Consider the following 27,616-nt stretch of genomic DNA (forward strand, 5'->3'; position numbering starts at 1 on the left):
ACAGGGGAGAGGAGGATCCTCAGCTGTGCACCAGGTCACCAGGACTGCACCAAGCCAACCTGCAGGAGCAGTACTCAGCATACAGCACCCCGTGCTCACAGGGGAGAGGAGAAGCAGCCTCAGCTGTGCACCAGGTCACCAGGACTGCACCAAGGCAACCTGCAGGAGCAGTACTCAGCACACAGCACCACGTGGTCACAGGGGAGAGGAGGAGCCTCAGCTGTGCTCCAGGTCACCAGGACTGTACCAAGCCAACCTGCAGGAGCAGCACTCAGCACACAGCACCATGTGCTCACAGGGGAGAGGAGGAGCCTCAGCTGTGCACCAGGTCACCAGGACTGCACCAAGCCAACCTGCAGGAGCAGTACTCAGCACACAGCACCACGTGCTCATAGGCGAGAGGAGGAGCCTCGGCTGTGCACCAGGACTGCAGACAAGCTCCACACACACAAAGACACACACTGCTCACAGACCTGCCTGTGGTAGGGTTAGGGACGTGCAGGTGTCCTATTGACAGGACAGACCTGGGGCACAGCGTCTCGCTCCTGTAGCGCCTGCCACAGGCCCACGCACACAGATGTGCGCACACACACACACACACACATGCAGCAGCACAGAGCAGGTGCGCTGTCCTGAGGGGAGGGGACGCTTACTTCCCTGTGGGGTGATGGTGGGCTGCTGCTCTGGCCCCAGCTCCACTCCAATACCCAACGTGCACATGCAGGCCGCCCGTCAGCCTCCATGGGGCACCTTCGTCATTCAGCCTCCATCAGTCACCTCCGTCGTCACCTCCGTGAGTCACCTCCGTCATTCAGCCGTCGGTCACCTCCGTCGGTCACCTCCGTCGGTCACCTCCATCATTCACCTCCGTCGGTCACGTCTGTCGGTCACTTCCGTCAGTCACGTCCGTCGGTCACCTCCGTCATTCAGCCTCCGTCGGTCACCTCCGTCATTCACCTCCGTCGCTCACGTCCGTCGGTCACCTCCGTCGCTCACGTCCATCGGTCACCTCCGTCGGTCACCTCCGTCATTCAGCCTCCGTCGGTCACCTCCGTCATTCAGCCTCCGTTGGTCACCTCCGTGACCCTGCGTGAGGTGCCTGGGTGTCGGGACCCTGCATGAGGTGCTGGGTGACGGGACCCTGTGTGAGGTGCCCCCACAGGTGACGGGACCCTGCGTGAGGTGCCCCCACAGGTGACGGGACCCTATGAGGTGCCTGGGTGACGGACGGGACCCTGCGTGAGGTGCCCCCACAGGTGACGGGACCCTGCGTGAGGTGCCTGTGTGACGGGACCGAGGTGCAAAAAGCAAGTGGGTAACACGTCCCACAGGAGGCCACCAGGTACAAGGACCCGACTTGCTGACCGTGTGTGGCCGGCAGGAGGCTGGGGACGGGCGTCCAGGTCCAGGCAGCGCTGAGCCGGAGCCGAAGACACGCAGCGGCCACCTGCAACAGGGCCCCGGGGCCAGGCCACACAAGCTCACCGCCTCGGAGGGCGCCCAGGAAATCCCGGGCCCGCCCACGTGACATCAGAGGGTGCTGGACTGCAGGGCTGCCTAGTGAGACGCTCGCCAGCCTCCCGCTTGCCCTCCAGGACCGCCGGACTCCAAGGCCGCTGACCCTCAGGCACCGGACAGCACCCTGCCTCCCACGTGCCCTCCAGGACCGCTGGCCCTCAGGCGCCGACTCTGATGCCATCTCCCACCACATGCCACGTGGACTGAGCGGTGCCTGCTGTCCACCTGTAACCCCTGGCCTCCTGCCCGTCTCCTGTGCCTGGTGGACTTAGCGGTGCCTGCTGTCCACCTGTGACCCCTGGCCTCCTGCCCGTCTCCTGTGCCTGGTGGACTGAGCGGGGCCTGCTGTCCACCTGTGACCCCTGGCCTCCTGCCCGTCTCCTGTGCCTGGTGGACTGAGCGGTGCCTGCTGTCCACCTGTAACCCCTGGCCTCCTGCCCGTCTCCTGTGCCTGGTGGACTTAGCGGTGCCTGCTGTCCACCTGTGACCCCTGGCCTCCTGCCCGTCTCCTGTGCCTGGTGGACTGAGCGGGGCCTGCTGTCCACCTGTGACCCCTGGCCTCCTGCCCGTCTCCTGTGCCTGGTGGACTGAGTGGTGCCTGCTGTCCACCTGTGACCCCTGGCCTCCTGCCCGTCTCCTGTGCCTGGTGGACTGAGCGGGGCCTGCTGTCCACCTGTGACCCCTGGCCTCCTGCCCGTCTCCTGTGCCTGGTGGACTGAGCGGTGCCTGCTGTCCACCTGTGACGCTGGCCTCCTGCCCGTCTCCTGTGCCTGGTGGACTGAGCGGGGCCTGCTGTCCACCTGTGACGCTGGCCTCCTGTCCGTCTCCTGTGCCTGGTGGACTGAGCGGTGCCTGCTGTCCACCTGTGACCCCTGGCCTCCTGCCCGTCTCCTGTGCCTGGTGGACTGAGCGGGGCCTGCTGTCCACCTGTGACCCCTGGCCTCCTGTCCGTCTCCTGTGCCTGGTGGACTTAGCGGTGCCTGCTGTCCACCTGTGACCCCTGGCCTCCTGCCCGTCTCCTGTGCCTGGTGGACTGAGCGGGGCCTGCTGTCCACCTGTGACCCCTGGCCTCCTGCCCGTCTCCTGTGCCTGGTGGACTGAGCGGTGCCTGCTGTCCACCTGTGACGCTGGCCTCCTGCCCGTCTCCTGTGCCTGGTGGACTGAGCGGGGCCTGCTGTCCACCTGTGACGCTGGCCTCCTGTCCGTCTCCTGTGCCTGGTGGACTGAGCGGTGCCTGCTGTCCACCTGTGACCCCTGGCCTCCTGCCCGTCTCCTGTGCCTGGTGGACTGAGCGGGGCCTGCTGTCCACCTGTGACCCCTGGCCTCCTGCCCGTCTCCTGTGCCTGGTGGACTGAGCGGGGCCTGCTGTCCACCTGTGACCCCTGGCCTCCTGCCCGTCTCCTGTGCCTGGTGGACTGAGCGGTGCCTGCTGTCCACCTGTGACGCTGGCCTCCTGCCCGTCTCCTGTGCCTGGTGGACTGAGCGGGGCCTGCTGTCCACCTGTGACCCCTGGCCTCCTGCCCGTCTCCTGTGCCTGGTGGACTGAGTGGTGCCTGCTGTCCACCTGTGACCCCTGGCCTCCTGCCCGTCTCCTGTGCCTGGTGGACTGAGCGGGGCCTGCTGTCCACCTGTGACGCTGGCCTCTTGCCCGTCTCCTGTGCCTGGTGGGCTGCGGGGCCTGCTGTCCACCTGTGACCCCTGGCCTCCTGCCCGTCTCCTGTGCCTGGTGGACTGAGCGGGGCCTGCTGTCCACCTGTGACCCCTGGCCTCCTGCCCGTCTCCTGTGCCTGGTGGGCTGCGGGGCCTGCTGTCCACCTGTGACGCTGGCCTCCTGCCCAGGCGCCCGAGGCTCTTGGTCCTCTCCCTGTGGGGCGCTCCGCTCACCTTGGCCACCCTGCCCATGTCCTGCAGGGTGGCCCTCTCATGAGGGAACTGGGCGAAGGTGCGCTCGATGCTGGTGATGACGGCGTCCACGTCCACCGTGTCCTTGGGGCGCCCTCTGGGGAAGTAGAAGGCCGGGATGCTGCGGCTGGCGGCCGGGGGCAGCGGCTCTGCCTTCCGTGCCTGGACCTGAGGGATGAAATGACCAGAGCTCATCAGACCCTGGGACTGTCCACCCTGTTTCCTAGCTATGGGTCACGACAGAGGGACGGCATGGACAGGAGTGACCACGTCCTCCTGGACGACCCCTGAGGGGGACTGATGGGGTCCTGCGTGAGGTGCCCCCAGGGTGACGGGACCCTGCGTGAGGTGCCCCTGGGGTGACGGGACCCTGTGTGAGGTGTCCCCACAGGTGACGGGACCCTGCGTGAGGTGCCCGGGTGACGGGACCCTGCGTGAGGTGCCCGTGTGATGGGACCCTGCGTGAGGTGCCCGTGTGACGGGACCCTGCGTGAGGTGTCTGTGTGACGGGACCCTGCGTGAGGTGCTGGGTGACGGGACCCTGCGTGAGGTGCTGTGTGACGGGACCCTGCGTGAGGTGTCTGTGTGACGGGACCCTGCGTGAGGTGCTGTGTGACGGGACCCTGCGTGAGGTGTCTGTGTGACGGGACCCTGCGTGAGGTGTCTGTGTGACGGGACCCTGCGTGAGGTGCCCGTGTGACGGGACCCTGCGTGAGGTGTCTGTGTGACGGGACCCTGCGTGAGGTGTCTGTGTGACGGGACCCTGCGTGAGGTGCCCGGGTGACGGGACCCTGCGTGAGGTGCCCGGGTGACGGGACCCTGCGTGAGGTGCCTGTGTGACGGGACCCTGCGTGAGGTGTCTGTGTGACGGGACCCTGCGTGAGGTGTCTGTGTGACGGGACCCTGCGTGAGGTGTCTGTGTGACGGGACCCTGCGTGAGGTGTCTGTGTGACGGGACCCTGCGTGAGGTGTCTGTGTGACGGGACCCTGCGTGAGGTGTCTGTGTGACGGGACCCTGCGTGAGGTGTCTGGGTGACGGGACCCTGCGTGAGGTGCCCGTGTGACGGGACCCTGCGTGAGGTGCCCGTGTGACGGGACCCTGCGTGAGGTGTCTGTGTGACGGGACCCTGCGTGAGGTGTCTGGGTGACGGGACCCTGCGTGAGGTGTCTGGGTGACGGGACCCTGCGTGAGGTGTCTGTGTGACGGGACCCTGCGTGAGGTGTCTGGGTGACGGGACCCTGCGTGAGGTGTCTGTGTGACGGGACCCTGCGTGAGGTGTCTGTGTGACGGGACCCTGCGTGAGGTGCCCGTGTGACGGGACCCTGCGTGAGGTGCCTGTGTGACGGGACCCTGCGTGAGGTGCCCCCACAGGTGACGGGACCCTGCGTGAGGTGTCTGTGTGACGGGACCCTGCGTGAGGTGCCCGTGTGACGGGACCCTGCGTGAGGTGTCTGTGTGACGGGACCCTGCGTGAGGTGCCCGTGTGACGGGACCCTGCGTGAGGTGCTGTGTGACGGGACCCTGCGTGAGGTGTCTGTGTGACGGGACCCTGCGTGAGGTGCCCGTGTGACGGGACCCTGCGTGAGGTGCCCGTGTGACGGGACCCTGCGTGAGGTGCTGTGTGACGGGACCCTGCGTGAGGTGTCTGTGTGACGGGACCCTGCGTGAGGTGCCCGTGTGACGGGACCCTGCGTGAGGTGTCTGTGTGACGGGACCCTGCGTGAGGTGCCCGTGTGACGGGACCCTGCGTGAGGTGCTGTGTGACGGGACCCTGCGTGAGGTGTCTGTGTGACGGGACCCTGCGTGAGGTGCCCGTGTGACGGGACCCTGCGTGAGGTGTCCGTGTGACGGGACCCTGCGTGAGGTGCCCGTGTGACGGGACCCTGCGTGAGGTGTCTGTGTGACGGGACCCTGCGTGAGGTGTCTGTGTGACGGGACCCTGCGTGAGGTGTCTGTGTGACGGGACCCTGCGTGAGGTGTCTGTGTGACGGGACCCTGCGTGAGGTGTCTGTGTGACGGGACCCTGCGTGAGGTGCCTGTGTGACGGGACCCTGCGTGAGGTGTCTGTGTGACGGGACCCTGCGTGAGGTGCCTGTGTGACGGGACCCTGCGTGAGGTGCCTGTGTGACGGGACCCTGCGTGAGGTGTCTGTGTGACGGGACCCTGCGTGAGGTGCCCCCACAGGTGACGGGACCCTGCGTGAGGTGCCCGTGTGACGGGACCCTGCGTGAGGTGCTGTGTGACGGGACCCTGCGTGAGGTGTCTGTGTGACGGGACCCTGCGTGAGGTGCCCGTGTGACGGGACCCTGCGTGAGGTGTCCGTGTGACGGGACCCTGCGTGAGGTGCCCGTGTGACGGGACCCTGCGTGAGGTGTCTGTGTGACGGGACCCTGCGTGAGGTGTCTGTGTGACGGGACCCTGCGTGAGGTGCCTGTGTGACGGGACCCTGCGTGAGGTGCCTGTGTGACGGGACCCTGCGTGAGGTGTCTGTGTGACGGGACCCTGCGTGAGGTGCTGGGTGACGGGACCCTGCGTGAGGTGTCTGTGTGACGGGACCCTGCGTGAGGTGCCCGGGTGACGGGACCCTGCGTGAGGTGCCCGGGTGACGGGACCCTGCGTGAGGTGCCCGGGTGACGGGACCCTGCGTGAGGTGTCTGTGTGACGGGACCCTGCGTGAGGTGCCCGTGTGACGGGACCCTGCGTGAGGTGCCCGTGTGACGGGACCCTGCGTGAGGTGTCTGTGTGACGGGACCCTGCGTGAGGTGTCTGTGTGACGGGACCCTGCGTGAGGTGCTGGGTGACGGGACCCTGCGTGAGGTGTCTGTGTGACGGGACCCTGCGTGAGGTGTCCGTGTGACGGGACCCTGCGTGAGGTGTCCGTGTGACGGGACCCTGCGTGAGGTGTCTGTGTGACGGGACCCTGCGTGAGGTGTCTGTGTGACGGGACCCTGCGTGAGGTGCTGGGTGACGGGACCCTGCGTGAGGTGCTGGGTGACGGGACCCTGCGTGAGGTGTCTGTGTGACGGGACCCTGCGTGAGGTGCCCGTGTGACGGGACCCTGCGTGAGGTGTCTGTGTGACGGGACCCTGCGTGAGGTGTCTGTGTGACGGGACCCTGCGTGAGGTGCCCGTGTGACGGGACCCTGCGTGAGGTGTCCGTGTGACGGGACCCTGCGTGAGGTGTCTGTGTGACGGGACCCTGCGTGAGGTGTCTGTGTGACGGGACCCTGCGTGAGGTGTCTGTGTGACGGGACCCTGCGTGAGGTGTCTGTGTGACGGGACCCTGCGTGAGGTGCCCCCACAGGTGACGGGACCCTGCGTGAGGTGTCTGTGTGACGGGACCCTGCGTGAGGTGCCCGTGTGACGGGACCCTGCGTGAGGTGTCTGTGTGACGGGACCCTGCGTGAGGTGTCTGTGTGACGGGACCCTGCGTGAGGTGTCTGTGTGACGGGACCCTGCGTGAGGTGCCCCCACAGGTGACGGGACCCTGCGTGAGGTGCCTGTGTGACGGGACCCTGCGTGAGGTGTCTGTGTGACGGGACCCTGCGTGAGGTGTCTGGGTGACGGGACCCTGCGTGAGGTGCCCGTGTGACGGGACCCTGCGTGAGGTGCCCGTGTGACGGGACCCTGCGTGAGGTGCCCGTGTGACGGGACCCTGCGTGAGGTGCTGTGTGACGGGACCCTGCGTGAGGTGTCTGTGTGACGGGACCCTGCGTGAGGTGCCTGTGTGACGGGACCCTGCGTGAGGTGCTGGGTGACGGGACCCTGCGTGAGGTGTCTGTGTGACGGGACCCTGCGTGAGGTGCCCGGGTGACGGGACCCTGCGTGAGGTGCCTGTGTGACGGGACCCTGCGTGAGGTGTCTGTGTGACGGGACCCTGCGTGAGGTGTCTGTGTGACGGGACCCTGCGTGAGGTGCTGGGTGACGGGACCCTGCGTGAGGTGCCCCCACAGGTGACGGGACCCTGCGTGAGGTGTCTGTGTGACGGGACCCTGCGTGAGGTGTCTGGGTGACGGGACCCTGCGTGAGGTGCCCGTGTGACGGGACCCTGCGTGAGGTGCCCGTGTGACGGGACCCTGCGTGAGGTGCTGTGTGACGGGACCCTGCGTGAGGTGTCTGTGTGACGGGACCCTGCGTGAGGTGCCCGTGTGACGGGACCCTGCGTGAGGTGTCCGTGTGACGGGACCCTGCGTGAGGTGCCCGTGTGACGGGACCCTGCGTGAGGTGTCTGTGTGACGGGACCCTGCGTGAGGTGTCTGTGTGACGGGACCCTGCGTGAGGTGCCTGTGTGACGGGACCCTGCGTGAGGTGCTGGGTGACGGGACCCTGCGTGAGGTGTCTGTGTGACGGGACCCTGCGTGAGGTGCCCGGGTGACGGGACCCTGCGTGAGGTGCCTGTGTGACGGGACCCTGCGTGAGGTGTCTGTGTGACGGGACCCTGCGTGAGGTGTCTGTGTGACGGGACCCTGCGTGAGGTGCCCGTGTGACGGGACCCTGCGTGAGGTGCCCGTGTGACGGGACCCTGCGTGAGGTGTCTGTGTGACGGGACCCTGCGTGACGTGTCTGTGTGACGGGACCCTGCGTGAGGTGCCTGTGTGACGGGACCCTGCGTGAGGTGCCTGTGTGACGGGACCCTGCGTGAGGTGTCTGTGTGACGGGACCCTGCGTGAGGTGCCTGTGTGACGGGACCCTGCGTGAGGTGTCTGTGTGACGGGACCCTGCGTGAGGTGCCTGTGTGACGGGACCCTGCGTGAGGTGCCTGTGTGACGGGACCCTGCGTGAGGTGTCTGTGTGACGGGACCCTGCGTGAGGTGCTGGGTGACGGGACCCTGCGTGAGGTGCTGGGTGACGGGACCCTGCGTGAGGTGCCCCCACAGGTGACGGGACCCTGCGTGAGGTGCTTGGGTGACGGATGGGACCCTGCGTGAGGTGCCCCCGGGGTGACGGGACCCTGCGTGAGGTGCCCCCACAGGGTCAAAGTCCTGAGGTGAACCGTGGCCTGAGCAGCTCTCCCAGCCCGGTCCCTTTGCGGCCACCCCAAGGACAGCGTGGCTTGGCAGATGGCCATGCGGACAGGCATCGACCCCTGGAGGGCCTGGCCCCAGGGCACCAGGAGTGGGCCAGCCTCAGACCTGGACACACACAGCTACCAAGTCCTGACCCACAAACCCCCGTGTCCACTGAGGGCCAGCAGAGTGACGGCCACAGCTGGAGCAGGCGGACCTGGGCAGGGGACAGCGAGGGCCACAGGAGGACCAAGAACAGCTGGGGACAAGACAGGACCTGCCCGTGGAGGGACCCACCTGGGGAGACAGGCCACCAGGAGGCAGACCCCCCGTCCAGCTCCCCCAGGGAGCCCTGACGCTCTCGAGGCAACACGTGGGGCGGGGATGTGGACGGGGCGGGTGCATGCTGACCATGCTGGACACCCGGGCTGACCCCCAGAGCAACGCTTGGACGACATCACAGAACCCCAGCCACCCAGAGTCCTAGAGTGACCCCTGGCCCCGCGAAGCCCACCCTGGCCACCCCAGATCGGGGGCACGCAGCTCCCTGACCTCAGTGACCGCAGAAACCTCACAGGCACAGTGGACACGCACTGAGACGCCAGCCCCACAGTGACAGTCCCGTTCCCCTGGGGAAGGGCCCAGCTCGCCCCACGGACATCATCATGAGCACTCACAGCCTGGGCCCTGGTGCCTGGGGACACCCCTTCTGCAGAGGCCAGCACACACGTGCCCCGCCCCTGGCCAGGAAGGCCCTGCAGGTCCACTCACCTCCACCCACAGCACTGAAGGTCCTGCACGTCCACCCACCACCACCCACAGCACTGAAGGTCCTGCACGTCCACTCACCTCCACCCACAGCACTGAACGTCCTGCAGGTCCACTCACCTCCACCCACAGCACTGAAGGACCTTCACGTCCACTCACCTCCACCCACAGCACTGAAGGACCTGCAGGTCCACTCACCACCCACAGCACTGAAGGTCCTGCACGTCCACCCACCTCCACCCACAGCACTGAAGGTCCTGCACGTCCATTCGCCTCCACCCACAGCACTGAACGTCCTGCAGGTCCACTCACCTCCACCCACAGCACTGAAGGTCCTGCACGTCCACCCACCTCCACCCACAGCACTGAAGGACCTGCACGTCCACCCACCTCCACCCACAGCACTGAAGGTCCTGCACGACCATTCGCCTCCACCCACAGCACTGAACGTCCTGCACGTCCATTCGCCTCCTCCCACAGCACTGAACGTCCTGCAGGTCCACTCACCTCCACCCACAGCACTGAAGGTCCTGCACGTCCACCCACCTCCACCCACAGCACTGAAGGACCTGCACGTCCACTCACCTCCACCCACAGCACTGAAGGTCCTGCACGTCCACCCACCTCCACCCACAGCACTGAAGGTCCTGCACGTCCACCCACCACCCACAGCACTGAAGGACCTGCACGTCCACCCACCTCCACCCACAGCACTGAAGGACCTGCACGTCCACTCACCTCCACCCACAGCACTGAAGGACCTGCACGTCCACTCACCTCCACCCACAGCACTGAAGGACCTGCACGTCCACCCACCTCCACCCACAGCACTGAAGGACCTGCACGTCCACTCACCTCCACCCACAGCACTGAACGTCCTGCACGTCCACTCACCTGCACCCACAGCACTGAAGGACCTGCACGTCCACTCACCTCCACCGACAGCACTGAAGGACCTGCACGTCCACCCACCTCCAGCCACAGCACTGAAGGACCTGCACGTCCACTCACCTCCACCCACAGCACTGAAGGACCTGCACGTCCACTCACCTCCACCTACAGCACTGAAGGACCTGCACGTCCACTCACCTCCACCCACAGCACTGAAGGACCTGCACGTCCACTCACCTCCACCCACAGCACTGAAGGACCTGCACGTCCACTCACCTCCACCCACAGCACTGAAGGACCTGCACGTCCACCCACCTCCACCCACAGCACTGAAGGACCTGCACGTCCACCCACCTCCACCCACAGCACTGAAGGACCTGCACGTCCACCCACCTCCACCCACAGCACTGAAGGACCTGCACGTCCACCCACCTCCACCCACAGCACTGAAGGACCTGCACGTCCACTCACCTCCACCCACAGCACTGAAGGTCCTGCACGTCCACCCACCTCCACCCACAGCACTGAAGGACCTGCACGTCCACCCACCTCCACCCACAGCACTGAACGTCCTGCACGTCCACTCACCTCCACCCACAGCACTGAACGTCCTGCACGTCCACTCACCTCCACCCACAGCACTGAAGGACCTGCACGTCCACCCACCTCCACCCACAGCACTGAAGGACCTGCACGTCCACTCACCTCCACCCACAGCACTGAACGTCCTGCACGTCCACTCACCTCCACCCACAGCACTGAACGTCCTGCACGTCCACTCACCTCCACCCACAGCACTGAAGGACCTGCACGTCCACTCACCTCCACCCACAGCACTGAACGTCCTGCAGGTCCACTCACCTCCACCCACAGCACTGAAGGTCCTGCACGTCCACCCACCACCACCCACAGCACTGAAGGTCCTGCACGTCCACTCACCTCCACCCACAGCACTGAACGTCCTGCAGGTCCACTCACCTCCACCCACAGCACTGAAGGACCTTCACGTCCACTCACCTCCACCCACAGCACTGAAGGACCTGCAGGTCCACTCACCACCCACAGCACTGAAGGTCCTGCACGTCCACCCACCTCCACCCACAGCACTGAAGGTCCTGCACGTCCATTCGCCTCCACCCACAGCACTGAACGTCCTGCAGGTCCACTCACCTCCACCCACAGCACTGAAGGTCCTGCACGTCCACCCACCTCCACCCACAGCACTGAAGGACCTGCACGTCCACCCACCTCCACCCACAGCACTGAAGGTCCTGCACGACCATTCGCCTCCACCCACAGCACTGAACGTCCTGCACGTCCATTCGCCTCCTCCCACAGCACTGAACGTCCTGCAGGTCCACTCACCTCCACCCACAGCACTGAAGGTCCTGCACGTCCACCCACCTCCACCCACAGCACTGAAGGACCTGCACGTCCACTCACCTCCACCCACAGCACTGAAGGTCCTGCACGTCCACCCACCTCCACCCACAGCACTGAAGGTCCTGCACGTCCACCCACCACCCACAGCACTGAAGGACCTGCACGTCCACCCACCTCCACCCACAGCACTGAAGGACCTGCACGTCCACTCACCTCCACCCACAGCACTGAAGGACCTGCACGTCCACTCACCTCCACCCACAGCACTGAAGGACCTGCACGTCCACCCACCTCCACCCACAGCACTGAAGGACCTGCACGTCCACCCACCTCCACCCACAGCACTGAACGTCCTGCACGTCCACTCACCTGCACCCACAGCACTGAAGGACCTGCACGTCCACTCACCTCCACCGACAGCACTGAAGGACCTGCACGTCCACCCACCTCCAGCCACAGCACTGAAGGACCTGCACGTCCACTCACCTCCACCCACAGCACTGAAGGACCTGCACGTCCACTCACCTCCACCCACAGCACTGAACGTCCTGCACGTCCACTCACCTCCACCCACAGCACTGAAGGACCTGCACGTCCACCCACCTCCACCCACAGCACTGAAGGACCTGCACGTCCACTCACCTCCACCCACAGCACTGAACGTCCTGCACGTCCACTCACCTCCACCCACAGCACTGAACGTCCTGCACGTCCACTCACCTCCACCCACAGCACTGAAGGACCTGCACGTCCACTCACCTCCACCCACAGCACTGAACGTCCTGCAGGTCCACTCACCTCCACCCACAGCACTGAAGGACCTGTACGTCCACTCACCTCCACCCACAGCACTGAAGGACCTGCACGTCCACTCACCTCCACCCACAGCACTGAACGTCCTGCACGTCCACTCACCTCCACCCACAGCACTGAAGGACCTGCACGTCCACTCACCTCCACCCACAGCACTGAACGTCCTGCACGTCCACTCACCTCCACCCACAGCACTGAAGGACCTGCACGTCCACTCACCTCCACCCACAGCACTGAACGTCCTGCACGTCCACTCACCTCCACCCACAGCACTGAAGGACCTGTACGTCCACTCACCTCCACCCACAGCACTGAAGGACCTGCACGTCCACTCACCACCACCCACAGCACTGAAGGTCCGGCACGTCCACTCACCACCCACAGCACTGAAGGACCTGCACGTCCACTCACCTCCACCCACAGCACTGAAGGTCCGGCACGTCCACTCACCTCCACCCACAGCACTGAAGGACCTGTACGTCCACTCACCTCCACCCACAGCACTGAAGGTCCTGCACGTCCACTCACCACCCACAGCACTGAAGGTCCTGCACGTCCACTCACCTCCACCCACAGCCCTGAAGGTCCTGCACGTCCACTCACCTCCACCCACAGCACTGAACGTCCTGCACGTCCACTCACCTCCACCCACAGCACTGAAGGTCCGGCACGTCCACTCACCTCCACCCACAGCATTGAAGGACCTGCACGTCCACTCACCACCCACAGCACTGAACGTCCTGCACGTCCACTCACCTCCACCCACAGCACTGAAGGACCTGCACGTCCACCCACCTCCACCCACAGCACTGAAGGACCTGCACGTCCACTCACCTCCACCCACGGCACTGAAGGACCTGCACGTCCACTGACCACCCACAGCACTGAAGGTCCTGCACGTCCACTCACCACCACCCACAGCACTGAATGTCCTGCACGTCCACTCACCTCCATCCACAGAACTGAACGTCCTGCACGTCCACTCACCTCCACCCACAGCACTGAAGGTCCTGCACGTCCACTCACCACCACCCACAGCACTGAAGGACCTGCACGTCCACTCACCACCACCCACAGCACTGAAGGTCCTGCACGTCCACTCACCTCCACCCACAGCACTGAAAGACCTGCACGTCCACTCACCTCCACCCACAGCACTGAAGGACCTGCACGTCCACTGACCACCCACAGCACTGAAGGTCCTGCACGTCCACTCACCACCACCCACAGCACTGAATGTCCTGCAGGTCCAGTCACCACCCACAGCACTGAAGGACCTGCACGTCCACTCACCTCCACCCACAGCACTGAACGTCCTGCACGTCCACCCACCTCCACCCACAGCACTGAAAGACCTGCACGTCCACTCACCTCCACCCACAGCACTGAAAGACCTGCACGTCCACTCACCTCCACCCACAGCACTGAAGGACCTGCAGGTCCACTCACCTCCACCCACAGCACTGAACGTCCTGCAGGTCCACCCACCTCCACCCACAGCACTGAAGGACCTGCACGTCCACTCACCACCCACAGCTCTGAAAGTCCTGCTGGTCCACTCACCTCCACCCACAGCACTGAAGGACCTGCACATCCACCCACCTCCACCCACAGCACTGAAGGACCTGCACGTCCACTCACCTCCACCCACGGCACTGAAGGACCTGCACGTCCACTGACCACCCACAGCACTGAAGGTCCTGCACGTCCACTCACCACCACCCACAGCACTGAAGGACCTGCACGTCCACTCACCTCCACCCACAGCACTGAAGGACCTGCACGGCCACTCACCACCACCCACAGCACTGAAGGTCCGGCACGTCCACTCACCACCCACAGCACTGAAGGACCTGCACGTCCACTCACCTCCACCCACAGCACTGAAAGACCTGCACGTCCACTCACCTCCACCCACAGCACTGAAAGACCTGCACGTCCACTCACCTCCACCCACAGCACTGAAGGTCCTGCACGTCCACTCACCACCACCCACAGCACTGAAGGACCTGCACGGCCACTCACCACCACCCACAGCACTGAAGGTCCGGCACGTCCACTCACCACCCACAGCACTGAAGGACCTGCACGTCCACTCACCTCCACCCACAGCACTGAAAGACCTGCACGTCCACTCACCTCCACCCACAGCACTGAAAGACCTGCACGTCCACTCACCTCCACCCACAGCACTGAACGTCCTGCACGTCCACCCACCTCCACCCACAGCACTGAAAGACCTGCACGTCCACTCACCTCCACCCACAGCACTGAAGGTCCTGCACGTCCACTCACCTCCACCCACAGCACTGAAGGACCTGCAGGTCCACTCACCTCCACCCACAGCACTGAACGTCCTGCAGGTCCACCCACCTCCACCCACAGCACTGAAGGACCTGCACGTCCACTCACCACCCACAGCTCTGAAAGTCCTGCTGGTCCACTCACCTCCACCCACAGCACTGAAGGACCTGCACGTCCACCCACCTCCACCCACAGCACTGAAGGACCTGCACGTCCACTCACCTCCACCCACGGCACTGAAGGACCTGCACGTCCACTGACCACCCACAGCACTGAAGGACCTGCACGTCCACTCACCTCCACCCACAGCACTGAAAGACCTGCACGTCCACTCACCTCCACCCACAGCACTGAAAGACCTGCACGTCCACTCACCTCCACCCACAGCACTGAAAGACCTGCACGTCCACTCACCTCCACCCACAGCACTGAACGTCCTGCACGTCCACCCACCTCCACCCACAGCACTGAAAGACCTGCACGTCCACTCACCTCCACCCACAGCACTGAAGGTCCTGCACGTCCACTCACCTCCACCCACAGCACTGAAGGACCTGCACGTCCACTCACCTCCACCCACAGCACTGAAGGACCTGCACGTCCACTCACCTCCACCCACAGCACTGAAGGACCTGCACGTCCACTCACCACCCACAGCACTGAAGGACCTGCACGTCCACTCACCTCCACCCACAGCACTGAAGGACCTGCAGGTCCACTCACCTCCACCCACAGCACTGAACGTCCTGCAGGTCCACCCACCTCCACCCACAGCACTGAAGGACCTGCACGTCCACTCACCACCCACAGCTCTGAAAGTCCTGCTGGTCCACTCACCTCCACCCACAGCACTGAAGGACCTGCACGTCCACCCACCTCCACCCACAGCACTGAAGGACCTGCACGTCCACCCACCTCCACCCACAGCACTGAAGGACCTGCACGTCCACTCACCTCCACCCACAGCACTGAACGTCCTGCACGTCCACTCACCTCCACCCACAGCACTGAACGTCCTGCACGTCCACTCACCTCCACCCACAGCACTGAAGGACCTGCACGTCCACTCACCTCCACCCACAGCACTGAACGTCCTGCAGGTCCACTCACCTCCACCCACAGCACTGAAGGTCCTGCACGTCCACCCACCACCACCCACAGCACTGAAGGTCCTGCACGTCCACTCACCTCCACCCACAGCACTGAACGTCCTGCAGGTCCACTCACCTCCACCCACAGCACTGAAGGACCTTCACGTCCACTCACCTCCACCCACAGCACTGAAGGACCTGCAGGTCCACTCACCACCCACAGCACTGAAGGTCCTGCACGTCCACCCACCTCCACCCACAGCACTGAAGGTCCTGCACGTCCATTCGCCTCCACCCACAGCACTGAACGTCCTGCAGGTCCACTCACCTCCACCCACAGCACTGAAGGTCCTGCACGTCCACCCACCTCCACCCACAGCACTGAAGGACCTGCACGTCCACCCACCTCCACCCACAGCACTGAAGGTCCTGCACGACCATTCGCCTCCACCCACAGCACTGAACGTCCTGCACGTCCATTCGCCTCCTCCCACAGCACTGAACGTCCTGCAGGTCCACTCACCTCCACCCACAGCACTGAAGGTCCTGCACGTCCACCCACCTCCACCCACAGCACTGAAGGACCTGCACGTCCACTCACCTCCACCCACAGCACTGAAGGTCCTGCACGTCCACCCACCTCCACCCACAGCACTGAAGGTCCTGCACGTCCACCCACCACCCACAGCACTGAAGGACCTGCACGTCCACCCACCTCCACCCACAGCACTGAAGGACCTGCACGTCCACTCACCTCCACCCACAGCACTGAAGGACCTGCACGTCCACTCACCTCCACCCACAGCACTGAAGGACCTGCACGTCCACCCACCTCCACCCACAGCACTGAAGGACCTGCACGTCCACCCACCTCCACCCACAGCACTGAACGTCCTGCACGTCCACTCACCTGCACCCACAGCACTGAAGGACCTGCACGTCCACTCACCTCCACCGACAGCACTGAAGGACCTGCACGTCCACCCACCTCCAGCCACAGCACTGAAGGACCTGCACGTCCACTCACCTCCACCCACAGCACTGAAGGACCTGCACGTCCACTCACCTCCACCCACAGCACTGAAGGACCTGCACGTCCACTCACCTCCACCCACAGCACTGAAGGACCTGCACGTCCACTCACCTCCACCCACAGCACTGAAGGACCTGCACGTCCACCCACCTCCACCCACAGCACTGAAGGACCTGCACGTCCACCCACCTCCACCCACAGCACTGAAGGACCTGCACGTCCACCCACCTCCACCCACAGCACTGAAGGACCTGCACGTCCACCCACCTCCACCCACAGCACTGAAGGACCTGCACGTCCACTCACCTCCACCCACAGCACTGAAGGTCCTGCACGTCCACCCACCTCCACCCACAGCACTGAAGGACCTGCACGTCCACCCACCTCCACCCACAGCACTGAACGTCCTGCACGTCCACTCACCTCCACCCACAGCACTGAACGTCCTGCACGTCCACTCACCTCCACCCACAGCACTGAAGGACCTGCACGTCCACCCACCTCCACCCACAGCACTGAAGGACCTGCACGTCCACTCACCTCCACCCACAGCACTGAACGTCCTGCACGTCCACTCACCTCCACCCACAGCACTGAACGTCCTGCACGTCCACTCACCTCCACCCACAGCACTGAAGGACCTGCACGTCCACTCACCTCCACCCACAGCACTGAACGTCCTGCAGGTCCACTCACCTCCACCCACAGCACTGAAGGACCTGCACGTCCACTCACCTCCACCCACAGCACTGAAGGACCTGCACGTCCACTCACCTCCACCCACAGCACTGAACGTCCTGCACGTCCACTCACCTCCACCCACAGCACTGAAGGACCTGCACGTCCACTCACCTCCACCCACAGCACTGAACGTCCTGCACGTCCACTCACCTCCACCCACAGCACTGAAGGACCTGCACGTCCACTCACCTCCACCCACAGCACTGAACGTCCTGCACGTCCACTCACCTCCACCCACAGCACTGAAGGACCTGTACGTCCACTCACCTCCACCCACAGCACTGAAGGACCTGCACGTCCACTCACCACCACCCACAGCACTGAAGGTCCGGCACGTCCACTCACCACCCACAGCACTGAAGGACCTGCACGTCCACTCACCTCCACCCACAGCACTGAAGGTCCGGCACGTCCACTCACCTCCACCCACAGCACTGAAGGACCTGTACGTCCACTCACCTCCACCCACAGCACTGAAGGTCCTGCACGTCCACTCACCACCCACAGCACTGAAGGTCCTGCACGTCCACTCACCTCCACCCACAGCCCTGAAGGTCCTGCACGTCCACTCACCTCCACCCACAGCACTGAACGTCCTGCACGTCCACTCACCTCCACCCACAGCACTGAAGGTCCGGCACGTCCACTCACCTCCACCCACAGCATTGAAGGACCTGCACGTCCACTCACCACCCACAGCACTGAACGTCCTGCACGTCCACTCACCTCCACCCACAGCACTGAAGGACCTGCACGTCCACCCACCTCCACCCACAGCACTGAAGGACCTGCACGTCCACTCACCTCCACCCACGGCACTGAAGGACCTGCACGTCCACTGACCACCCACAGCACTGAAGGTCCTGCACGTCCACTCACCACCACCCACAGCACTGAATGTCCTGCACGTCCACTCACCTCCATCCACAGAACTGAACGTCCTGCACGTCCACTCACCTCCACCCACAGCACTGAAGGTCCTGCACGTCCACTCACCACCACCCACAGCACTGAAGGTCCTGCACGTCCACTCACCTCCACCCACAGCACTGAAAGACCTGCACGTCCACTCACCTCCACCCACAGCACTGAAGGACCTGCACGTCCACTGACCACCCACAGCACTGAAGGTCCTGCACGTCCACTCACCACCACCCACAGCACTGAATGTCCTGCAGGTCCAGTCACCACCCACAGCACTGAAGGACCTGCACGTCCACTCACCTCCACCCACAGCACTGAACGTCCTGCACGTCCACCCACCTCCACCCACAGCACTGAAAGACCTGCACGTCCACTCACCTCCACCCACAGCACTGAAAGACCTGCACGTCCACTCACCTCCACCCACAGCACTGAAGGACCTGCAGGTCCACTCACCTCCACCCACAGCACTGAACGTCCTGCAGGTCCACCCACCTCCACCCACAGCACTGAAGGACCTGCACGTCCACTCACCACCCACAGCTCTGAAAGTCCTGCTGGTCCACTCACCTCCACCCACAGCACTGAAGGACCTGCACGTCCACCCACCTCCACCCACAGCACTGAAGGACCTGCACGTCCACTCACCTCCACCCACGGCACTGAAGGACCTGCACGTCCACTGACCACCCACAGCACTGAAGGTCCTGCACGTCCACTCACCACCACCCACAGCACTGAAGGACCTGCACGTCCACTCACCTCCACCCACAGCACTGAAGGTCCTGCACGTCCACTCACCACCACCCACAGCACTGAAGGACCTGCACGGCCACTCACCACCACCCACAGCACTGAAGGTCCGGCACGTCCACTCACCACCCACAGCACTGAAGGACCTGCACGTCCACTCACCTCCACCCACAGCACTGAAAGACCTGCACGTCCACTCACCTCCACCCACAGCACTGAAAGACCTGCACGTCCACTCACCTCCACCCACAGCACTGAACGTCCTGCACGTCCACCCACCTCCACCCACAGCACTGAAAGACCTGCACGTCCACTCACCTCCACCCACAGCACTGAAGGTCCTGCACGTCCACTCACCTCCACCCACAGCACTGAAGGACCTGCAGGTCCACTCACCTCCACCCACAGCACTGAACGTCCTGCAGGTCCACCCACCTCCACCCACAGCACTGAAGGACCTGCACGTCCACTCACCACCCACAGCTCTGAAAGTCCTGCTGGTCCACTCACCTCCACCCACAGCACTGAAGGACCTGCACGTCCACCCACCTCCACCCACAGCACTGAAGGACCTGCACGTCCACTCACCTCCACCCACGGCACTGAAGGACCTGCACGTCCACTGACCACCCACAGCACTGAAGGACCTGCACGTCCACTCACCTCCACCCACAGCACTGAAAGACCTGCACGTCCACTCACCTCCACCCACAGCACTGAAAGACCTGCACGTCCACTCACCTCCACCCACAGCACTGAAAGACCTGCACGTCCACTCACCTCCACCCACAGCACTGAACGTCCTGCACGTCCACCCACCTCCACCCACAGCACTGAAAGACCTGCACGTCCACTCACCTCCACCCACAGCACTGAAGGTCCTGCACGTCCACTCACCTCCACCCACAGCACTGAAGGACCTGCACGTCCACTCACCACCCACAGCTCTGAAAGTCCTGCTGGTCCACTCACCTCCACCCACAGCACTGAAGGACCTGCACGTCCACCCACCTCCACCCACAGCACTGAAGGACCTGCACGTCCACTCACCTCCACCCACGGCACTGAAGGACCTGCACGTCCACTGACCACCCACAGCACTGAAGGACCTGCACGTCCACTCACCTCCACCCACAGCACTGAAAGACCTGCACGTCCACTCACCTCCACCCACAGCACTGAAAGACCTGCACGTCCACTCACCTCCACCCACAGCACTGAAGGACCTGCACGTCCACTCACCACCACCCACAGCACTGAAAGACCTGCACGTCCACTCACCTCCACCCACAGCACTGAACGTCCTGCACGTCCACCCACCTCCACCCACAGCACTGAAAGACCTGCACGTCCACTCACCTCCACCCACAGCACTGAAGGTCCTGCACGTCCACTCACCTCCACCCACAGCACTGAAGGACCTGCACGTCCACTCACCACCCACAGCACTGAAGGACCTGCACGTCCACTCACCTCCACCCACAGCACTGAAGGTACTGCACGTCCACTCACCTCCACCCACAGCACTGAAAGACCTGCACGTCCACTCACCTCCACCCACAGCACTGAACGTCCTGCACGTCCACCCACCTCCACCCACAGCACTGAAAGACCTGCACGTCCACTCACCTCCACCCACAGCACTGAAGGTCCTGCACGTCCACTCACCTCCACCCACAGCACTGAAGGACCTGCACGTCCACTCACCTCCACCCACAGCACTGAAGGACCTGCACGTCCACTCACCTCCACCCACAGCACTGAAGGTCCTGCACGTCCACTCACCTCCACCCACAGCACTGAAGGACCTGCACGTCCACTCACCACCCACAGCACTGAAGGACCTGCACGTCCACTCACCTCCACCCACAGCACTGAAGGACCTGCAGGTCCACTCACCTCCACCCACAGCACTGAACGTCCTGCAGGTCCACCCACCTCCACCCACAGCACTGAAGGACCTGCACGTCCACTCACCACCCACAGCTCTGAAAGTCCTGCTGGTCCACTCACCTCCACCCACAGCACTGAAGGACCTGCACGTCCACCCACCTCCACCCACAGCACTGAAGGACCTGCACGTCCACTCACCTCCACCCACGGCACTGAAGGTCCTGCACGTCCACTCACCACCACCCACAGCACTGAACGTCCTACACTTCCACTCACCACCACCCACAGCACTGAATGTCCTGCAGGTCCAGTCACCACCCACACCCTGCTGTCGAGCCTGCTCCCTGCGGGCCCCCAGCCTGGGCCCAGGCCAGCAGCCAGCCTCACTGGCCCTGGGGGTCTTGTGCTGACCTGAGGGACTGGAGGGACGGGGCCCAGCTGACCATCACAGGCTGGAGGCCCTCGAGGCGCACGTGAAGGGGAGAGCAGAGCCCGTGCTTCCGGGCTGCGTCACTGCGGAGTGGGGTGTCATAGAGTCCTGCAGCAGGCACAGAGGCTGGCCCCGCTGCCCCTGGTCTGAACGAGGGGTGCAGTGGACAGGGCGAGGGGTGCCCAGCTCGAGGGTTCACGCCTCGACCCCAGAGGGCCTCGCCTGGGCGGGGGACATGGTGTGGGTGCTCGGAAGGGCACAGGGCACGTGCCCCAGGCCCTGGCACAGCCTGCAGCGGGGACAGGGAGCAGGGGTCGGGCCGGCCGTGGGCAGGGGTGGCCAGGCTGAGCTCGGGTGTCAGCTCAGCAGGGCGATCCGCAGGGCGTGAGGGAAGGAAAGCGGAGCGGGGCTGAGGGGCCCTGGGCGGGACAAGGGCTGGCCGTGGGCAGGGGTGGCCAGGCTGAGCTCGGGTGTCAGCCCAGCAGGGCGATCCGCAGGGCGTGAGGGAAGGAAAGCGGAGCGGGGCTGAGGGGCCCTGGGCGGGACCAGGCAGGCCGGGCAGAGGCAGCCTATGCTGGAACCGGGAGCAAGGCCACGCCTTCAGGTAGTGGGCCTCGCGTGCCCAGCCCTGGGCAGGAGGGAGCCAGACACAGTGGCTGCCGCTGGGCCAGGCCGTGGCCAAGGCTGCGTCCCAGGGCCTTTTCCCGGAGGCCACACTAAACACAGTGCCCAGCCACCACGGCCACGCTGAGCCGTGTCCCCCGGTCAAGGTCAGCAGGCAGCTGAGGGCCTGCCACCTGGACTCGCAGCAGGCCTCGATGGGGGTGGCCTGGAGGGGTCAGTAGCATGAGCTCATTGTGGGCTGAACCCTCCAGCTGGCTCCCGTAGGCAAGGGGCGACCGGTCGCAGATGGACATGGACAGAGGGTGGACACGGTCAGACCCAGGGAGAGGCTGGCCCAGCACTGGGTGGTGCTCAGGCCAGGGACACGTGGGGCTGGAGAGAGGACAGTCCCTCCAGCCACAGCTTTATGAACAAGTCACAAGAGGGAGGGTGGCGGTCTGCACGTCCCCGAGTCTGTGTGTCCAATCTGCGCTGACCGGGCTCTTTCCTGCCATGTCACACATCACCATGCTGGCCAGTCTGCCACAGGGGGAAGCAGGACAGCAAGGGCAGAGTGGCGGGCAGGCCCTTCCCTGGAGTCTCCTTGGGGCCCCAAGCATGTCCAGTCCTACTCCACTGGACTGCACGGGCGAGGAGGCCCGGTGTGGAAACAGGGTCTCTGCAAAGGTCATTAGTAAACGACCTCTAATGGGGCGACCCGGGTCAGGGTGGCCTTGTGCTCTAGATGGGGGTGACCCGGGTCAGGGTGGCCTTGTGCTCTAGATGGGGGTGACCTGGGTCAGGGTGACCTTGTGCTCTAGATGGGGGTGACCCGGGTCAGGGTGACCTTGTGCTCTAGATGGGGTGACCCAGGTCAGGGTGACCTTGTGCTCTAGATGGGGGTGACCCGGGTCAGGATGGCCTTGTGCTCTAGATGGGGGTGACCCGGGTCAGGATGGCCTTGTGCTCTAGATGGGGGTGACCCGGGTCAGGATGGCCTTGTGCTCTAGATGGGGGTGACCCGGGTCAGGATGGCCTTGTGCTCTAGATGGGGGTGACCCGAGTCAGGGTGGCCTTGTGCTCTAGATGGGGTGACCCAGGTCAGGGTGACCTTGTGCTCTAGATGGGGGTGACCCGAGTCAGGGTGGCCTTGTGCTCTAGATGGGGTGACCCAGGTCAGGGTGACCTTGTGCTCTAGATGGGGTGACCCGGGTCAGATAAGTGGATAAAGAAAATGTGGTCTCTATATTCAATGGACTATTACTCAGCTTTGAAGAAGATGAAACTATGGCGTTTGCCAGTGGAGGCTGAAGCTGGAGAAGGTCATGCTAAGAAACTAAGCCAATCCCAGACTCAGGGCCAGATGTTCTGTGATGTGCAGGTGTCAGTTCACCACGGGGGGCACCAGGGACAAGGGAGTCACCTTAGACTAGGAGAGGGGCGGGCGGGCGGGCGGGAGAAGAGGGATGTGGCACAGGAAGGCCGTAGAAAGAGACATGCTATTGCTGTGTGTGTGTGCGCGCGCGCCTGCAGGACCCCGCGGCCCTCAACCTGCTCACTCAGAATCTAAGGACCGATCACCCCATCTGCGTAGGACACACCCACGTGCACAGACCCACTCTGGGGTCCTGCACAGCAGACCACAGGACACTGAACTAGAAACACACACACACACAGGCGGAGACAGAAGGGACCCAGAGGAGGAGCCCTGGAGACAGGCAGAGACTGCAGTCAGGCCACCTGGGGCCCGGGAGCTGAGAGGCAGGAGGAGCCCTGGGGCCCGTGACCCCGGGTCCAGCCCCGGCCCCCAGGATGGGAGAGGACGCACCCCACCACACAGCAGGGACACCCCCCCTCCCTGTGGGTCTCCAGACGCGTGTGGAAGCCACGGGTCTCACCAAGCTGCCTCTGGGTCGGCCTGTGGCCTGGCGTCACCGAGAGCTCACACACAAAGGTCCTGCCCTGAGCCTCAGCTCAGCAGTGGGCGGCCGAGCGCCGGTGCCCACCCTGCCATGTAGGACAGGCCCAGGGGCCACCACGTGCCTCCCCAGCCTCTCACAAGTGCTACTGCCCACACAAAAGGCCCCAAGTGCCCTCACAGGAGAGGTGGGCAGTGCTGGACCAGGGTCATGTCAAGGAAGACCACGTGGGGCTGAGGGTCAGCGAGGGCGCGGGAGAGTGCAGAGGGCCTGGCGGGGGCTCAGGGCCAGCGAGCAGGAAGAAGGGCCTCCTCGTCCACCGGTGGCTGTGTCCACCGGTGGCTGATGCACGGCCGCCGCGCAGATGGGGTGGCTCTGCCTGGGGAACGGGGAGTCCGGGGACACAGGGACCAGGGCTGAGCCGGCCGCCCAGCAGACTCCAACAGGTGGGCGGGAGACCCAGAGACCAAAACAGCCTGCGGGCGGACGGACGGACGCGGGGATTTACCGGCTCAGTCTCCTGGACGCAAATAGACTGGCCGCACAGCTGCAGGACATTCCTCTGACACAGGACACGCGGACAGCTGGGGAGGGGCCACTTCCCGGCCCCAGGCGGGTGTCGGCGGATTCCAGAGGGTGTGCAGACACTTCCCTGACCACAGTGACCGTGGTCACGCTGCGCATCGTGGCCAACACCCCGCAGAACATCTGAGTGTGCGTGCAGAGGGCCTGGGTAGGTCCTGCTCCTGCCACCTCAGGACCTGCTAGGGAGAGCCGCGGCCAGTCACCCCGCTGCCCGGCCTGGTCCGCACTGTGCAGAGCGTGTCCTGGCCCCACTGACACACAGGACACCCCTCAGAGAGCTCGTTCTGGTCCTGCCCAGGGCACACTCACTGCAGCCGCTCACCCACCCGCCACGGACCGACCACAGACCCTTTGGCCTGAGCACACACACGCGTCCACGCGCTACAGAACCACAGCCCTGGGTAGATGAAGGCCACGTCCTCGTGTGCAGGCACAGGTGCCCCCGAGGGTGGAGACAGGAAACAGCCCAGGCACCTGGCCACCCTGGCCACCCTGGCGGCAGGCCTCTGCAGACACCCATCTCACAGGCTGGCCTGGGGGGAGCAGCACGGAGCTTGAGCAGGACACGCAGCAGAGACCCTCGGCACCACCCGGGGAGGGGACGCCCTGCAGAGGCCCAGAGAGATGCTCGAGGCAGGCTGAAGGCACGCGGCGTCCGCCGTGTCCCCAGGAGGGGCCGCTCCGAGGGGCAGTGTGAAGCCCAGGGTCCCTGGGTATGTGACGAGGGAGGGGGGCCGGGGGACACCCACGGCTGCTGGGCTGTCGCCCCAGGCGGTAGCCACTGTTGGGCGGGAGGACCCGCGGCAGGCCGCAGACCCGCGCTCCCGGGAGCACCTGGCCGCAGCTGGGCACAGGCCGCACCCTCAGCCTGGGCACTCCCGGCAGCGCTGGGGACGGGGCCCCGTGACCCAGGGGAAGCTGTGACCAGGAGCACAGCGAGGGCCACTCCCCACCAGGTCCTCCCCACCAGGTCAGGCACTGGGTGAAGGGTCCATGCAAAGGTGCAGACAGCCCAGGGCTTCACGTCCAGGGGGGCTGCCCAGGGCAGGTGAAGGACACCAGGGGACGAGTCCCTCTGGACTGAGGCGGGGGGTGGAGGCCCTGATCCACACGAGGACCCGGCCTGGCCCTGACCCCTCTGCAAGATGGGTGGCACGTGCACCGGGCTGGGGGTGGGCTGGGTCTGCAGCCCTGGAGGGCAGGGGGGACTCATGCAGAAGTTGGGGTGGACCCTACTGTGGAAGACAGGCGAGCAGGTGAGGGACGCCGTGTCCACCACCCAGGGAGGGCAGGGTGACAGTGGGCTGCAGGTGCCAGGAGCCAGGAGGGTGGAGAACCAGCGCGTCCCCGCGGGAGCCCCGAGGCCAGGTGCCGGGCAGAGCTGGGCGCCTGGACGCACACTGCACTCAGGGCACAGTGCTGCAGTGCACGCCGACTGCAGGGCCGCAGGAGACCCAGGATGCGTCCGCGCGACCAGCACAGGTGACAACATGGGGAGAGTCGCCGGGCCAGGCACACCTGAGGCATCCAGCCAGCGTGGGAGAGCGGGCGGGCCTGGCTCCCCAGGCAGGAGGGCAGGACGTCCGCCAGGGCAGGCAGCGCAGCTGCGGGGCCACCACGGGCCAGGGCTGGGGCGGTGCAGCACCCACACAGGCCCCCCAGGCCCCGGGCAGGGCAGCAGGGCTCCAGAGGACAGCGTCTGCAGAGCCTGCAGACCCACCTGGTGGCCGCACCACCTGGCCCACGGAGGGGGACGTGGGCGGTCATCAGGACAGGGTCGAGCACGGCGCGGGACAGAGCTGGAGGGGCGGGCGGAGGTCCGGGCTTCACAGCTGGTGCTGACAGCCGTGGGCTCGCCCAGGGCCAGCGCCCCCAGGCCAACAGGCGCCCAGGCCCCCAGCTGGGCTCGGTCACAGTGGCCGGAACCCAGCCATGGCGGGCAGTGGGCGAGCTCTGGCCTCTCCGCTCCTCCAGGAGAGGACAGCAGCAGGGTCAGCTGTGAACAGGACGGGGCTGAGGGTGCGGGCAGCCCAGCAGAAGCAGGGCCTGTGGCCCACAGGTGTGGCCTCCCAGCTACAGGGGGCCAGCGCAGGACCCCAGAGCAGCACCACGCAGCCACCGAGGGCGGCATCTCTGGACCCCTGACATGGCACACGGCCACGGCCGGAGCGTCTGGGCCTGCTGAGCACCTGCCCACAGGCCATGTCCAGGCAGACAGGCCTGGGCCCCACAAAGGAATCCCGACCCCAGGTGCTGGCAGCGAAGGAGGCCAGACACTCCCCGGCACCCTGCGAGGCCCGGCACCACAGCGGAGACCACCCGTTCCCAGCCCGGGGCTCAGGCCCATGCCCAGGCCGCCGCCTGCCAGAGCCGTCCAGTTTCCCAACGTGACCTCTACACTGCCAACCCCACGGTCCCCACGGTCCCCGCCTGGAGCTGGGGACCCTGCGGTGAACATCCCCACAGCATCACGGAGCCTGAGCAAGGACACAACCAGAAGCCACCACAACGCCAGGCATCGCGGAAAGAGCGGCCGCTTACCTGCCCAACGCGGGCCTCCTGCCCTGGACACTTCCCCAGGCCCCACCTGGCCAGCCCCCAGCATCAGCAGGGCGGGAAGGAGACTGGCCTCCAAAATAGCTCAGGACCCCACCCCGAGAGGAGCCCTAGGCTGACGGAGAACTGCCGAGTGTGCAGGTGAAGAACTGAGCGTGCAGAGAGAACTCCTGAGTGTGCGAGAACTGAGCGTGCAAGGAGAACTGAGTGCACAGGAGAGAATGTCTGAGTGTGCAAGGAGAACTCCTGAGTGTGCAGGCAGGGAGAATTGAGTCTGCAAGGAAAATTGCAGGGTGAAGACCCGAGTGTGCAAGGAGTACTCCTGAGAGCAAGAACCAAGCGTGTAAGGAGAATTCCTGAACGAGCAGGGAGAACTCCTCAGTGTGTAAGAACTGAGAGTACAAGGAGCATGCCTGAGTGTGCAAGGGGAACTCCAGCATGTGCAAGGAGAACTGCAGGGCGAAGTCGCAAGTGTGCGAGGAGAGCTCCTGGGTGCACAGGAG

The 27,616-nt window shown here is 64.8% G+C and overlaps 1 protein-coding gene across 1 annotated transcript in view; it reads right to left on the reverse strand.

Moving 5' to 3' along the window:
* Positions 1 to 27,616, reverse strand: part of LOC308640704 (serine/threonine-protein phosphatase 2A regulatory subunit B'' subunit beta-like) — a 52,706-nt gene that overhangs the window by 12,419 nt on the left and 12,671 nt on the right. The window contains exon 2 of the mRNA XM_081312485.1: positions 3,403 to 3,588. Within this exon, the coding sequence (XP_081168611.1) occupies positions 3,403 to 3,588 (186 nt within the window). The remainder of the gene's footprint in view (positions 1 to 3,402; positions 3,589 to 27,616) is intronic.

This window comes from Spermophilus citellus (genome assembly GCF_964194105.1).
Source record: "Spermophilus citellus genome assembly, contig: SCAFFOLD_541, whole genome shotgun sequence".
In the NCBI taxonomy this organism is placed as follows: domain Eukaryota; kingdom Metazoa; phylum Chordata; class Mammalia; order Rodentia; family Sciuridae; genus Spermophilus; species Spermophilus citellus.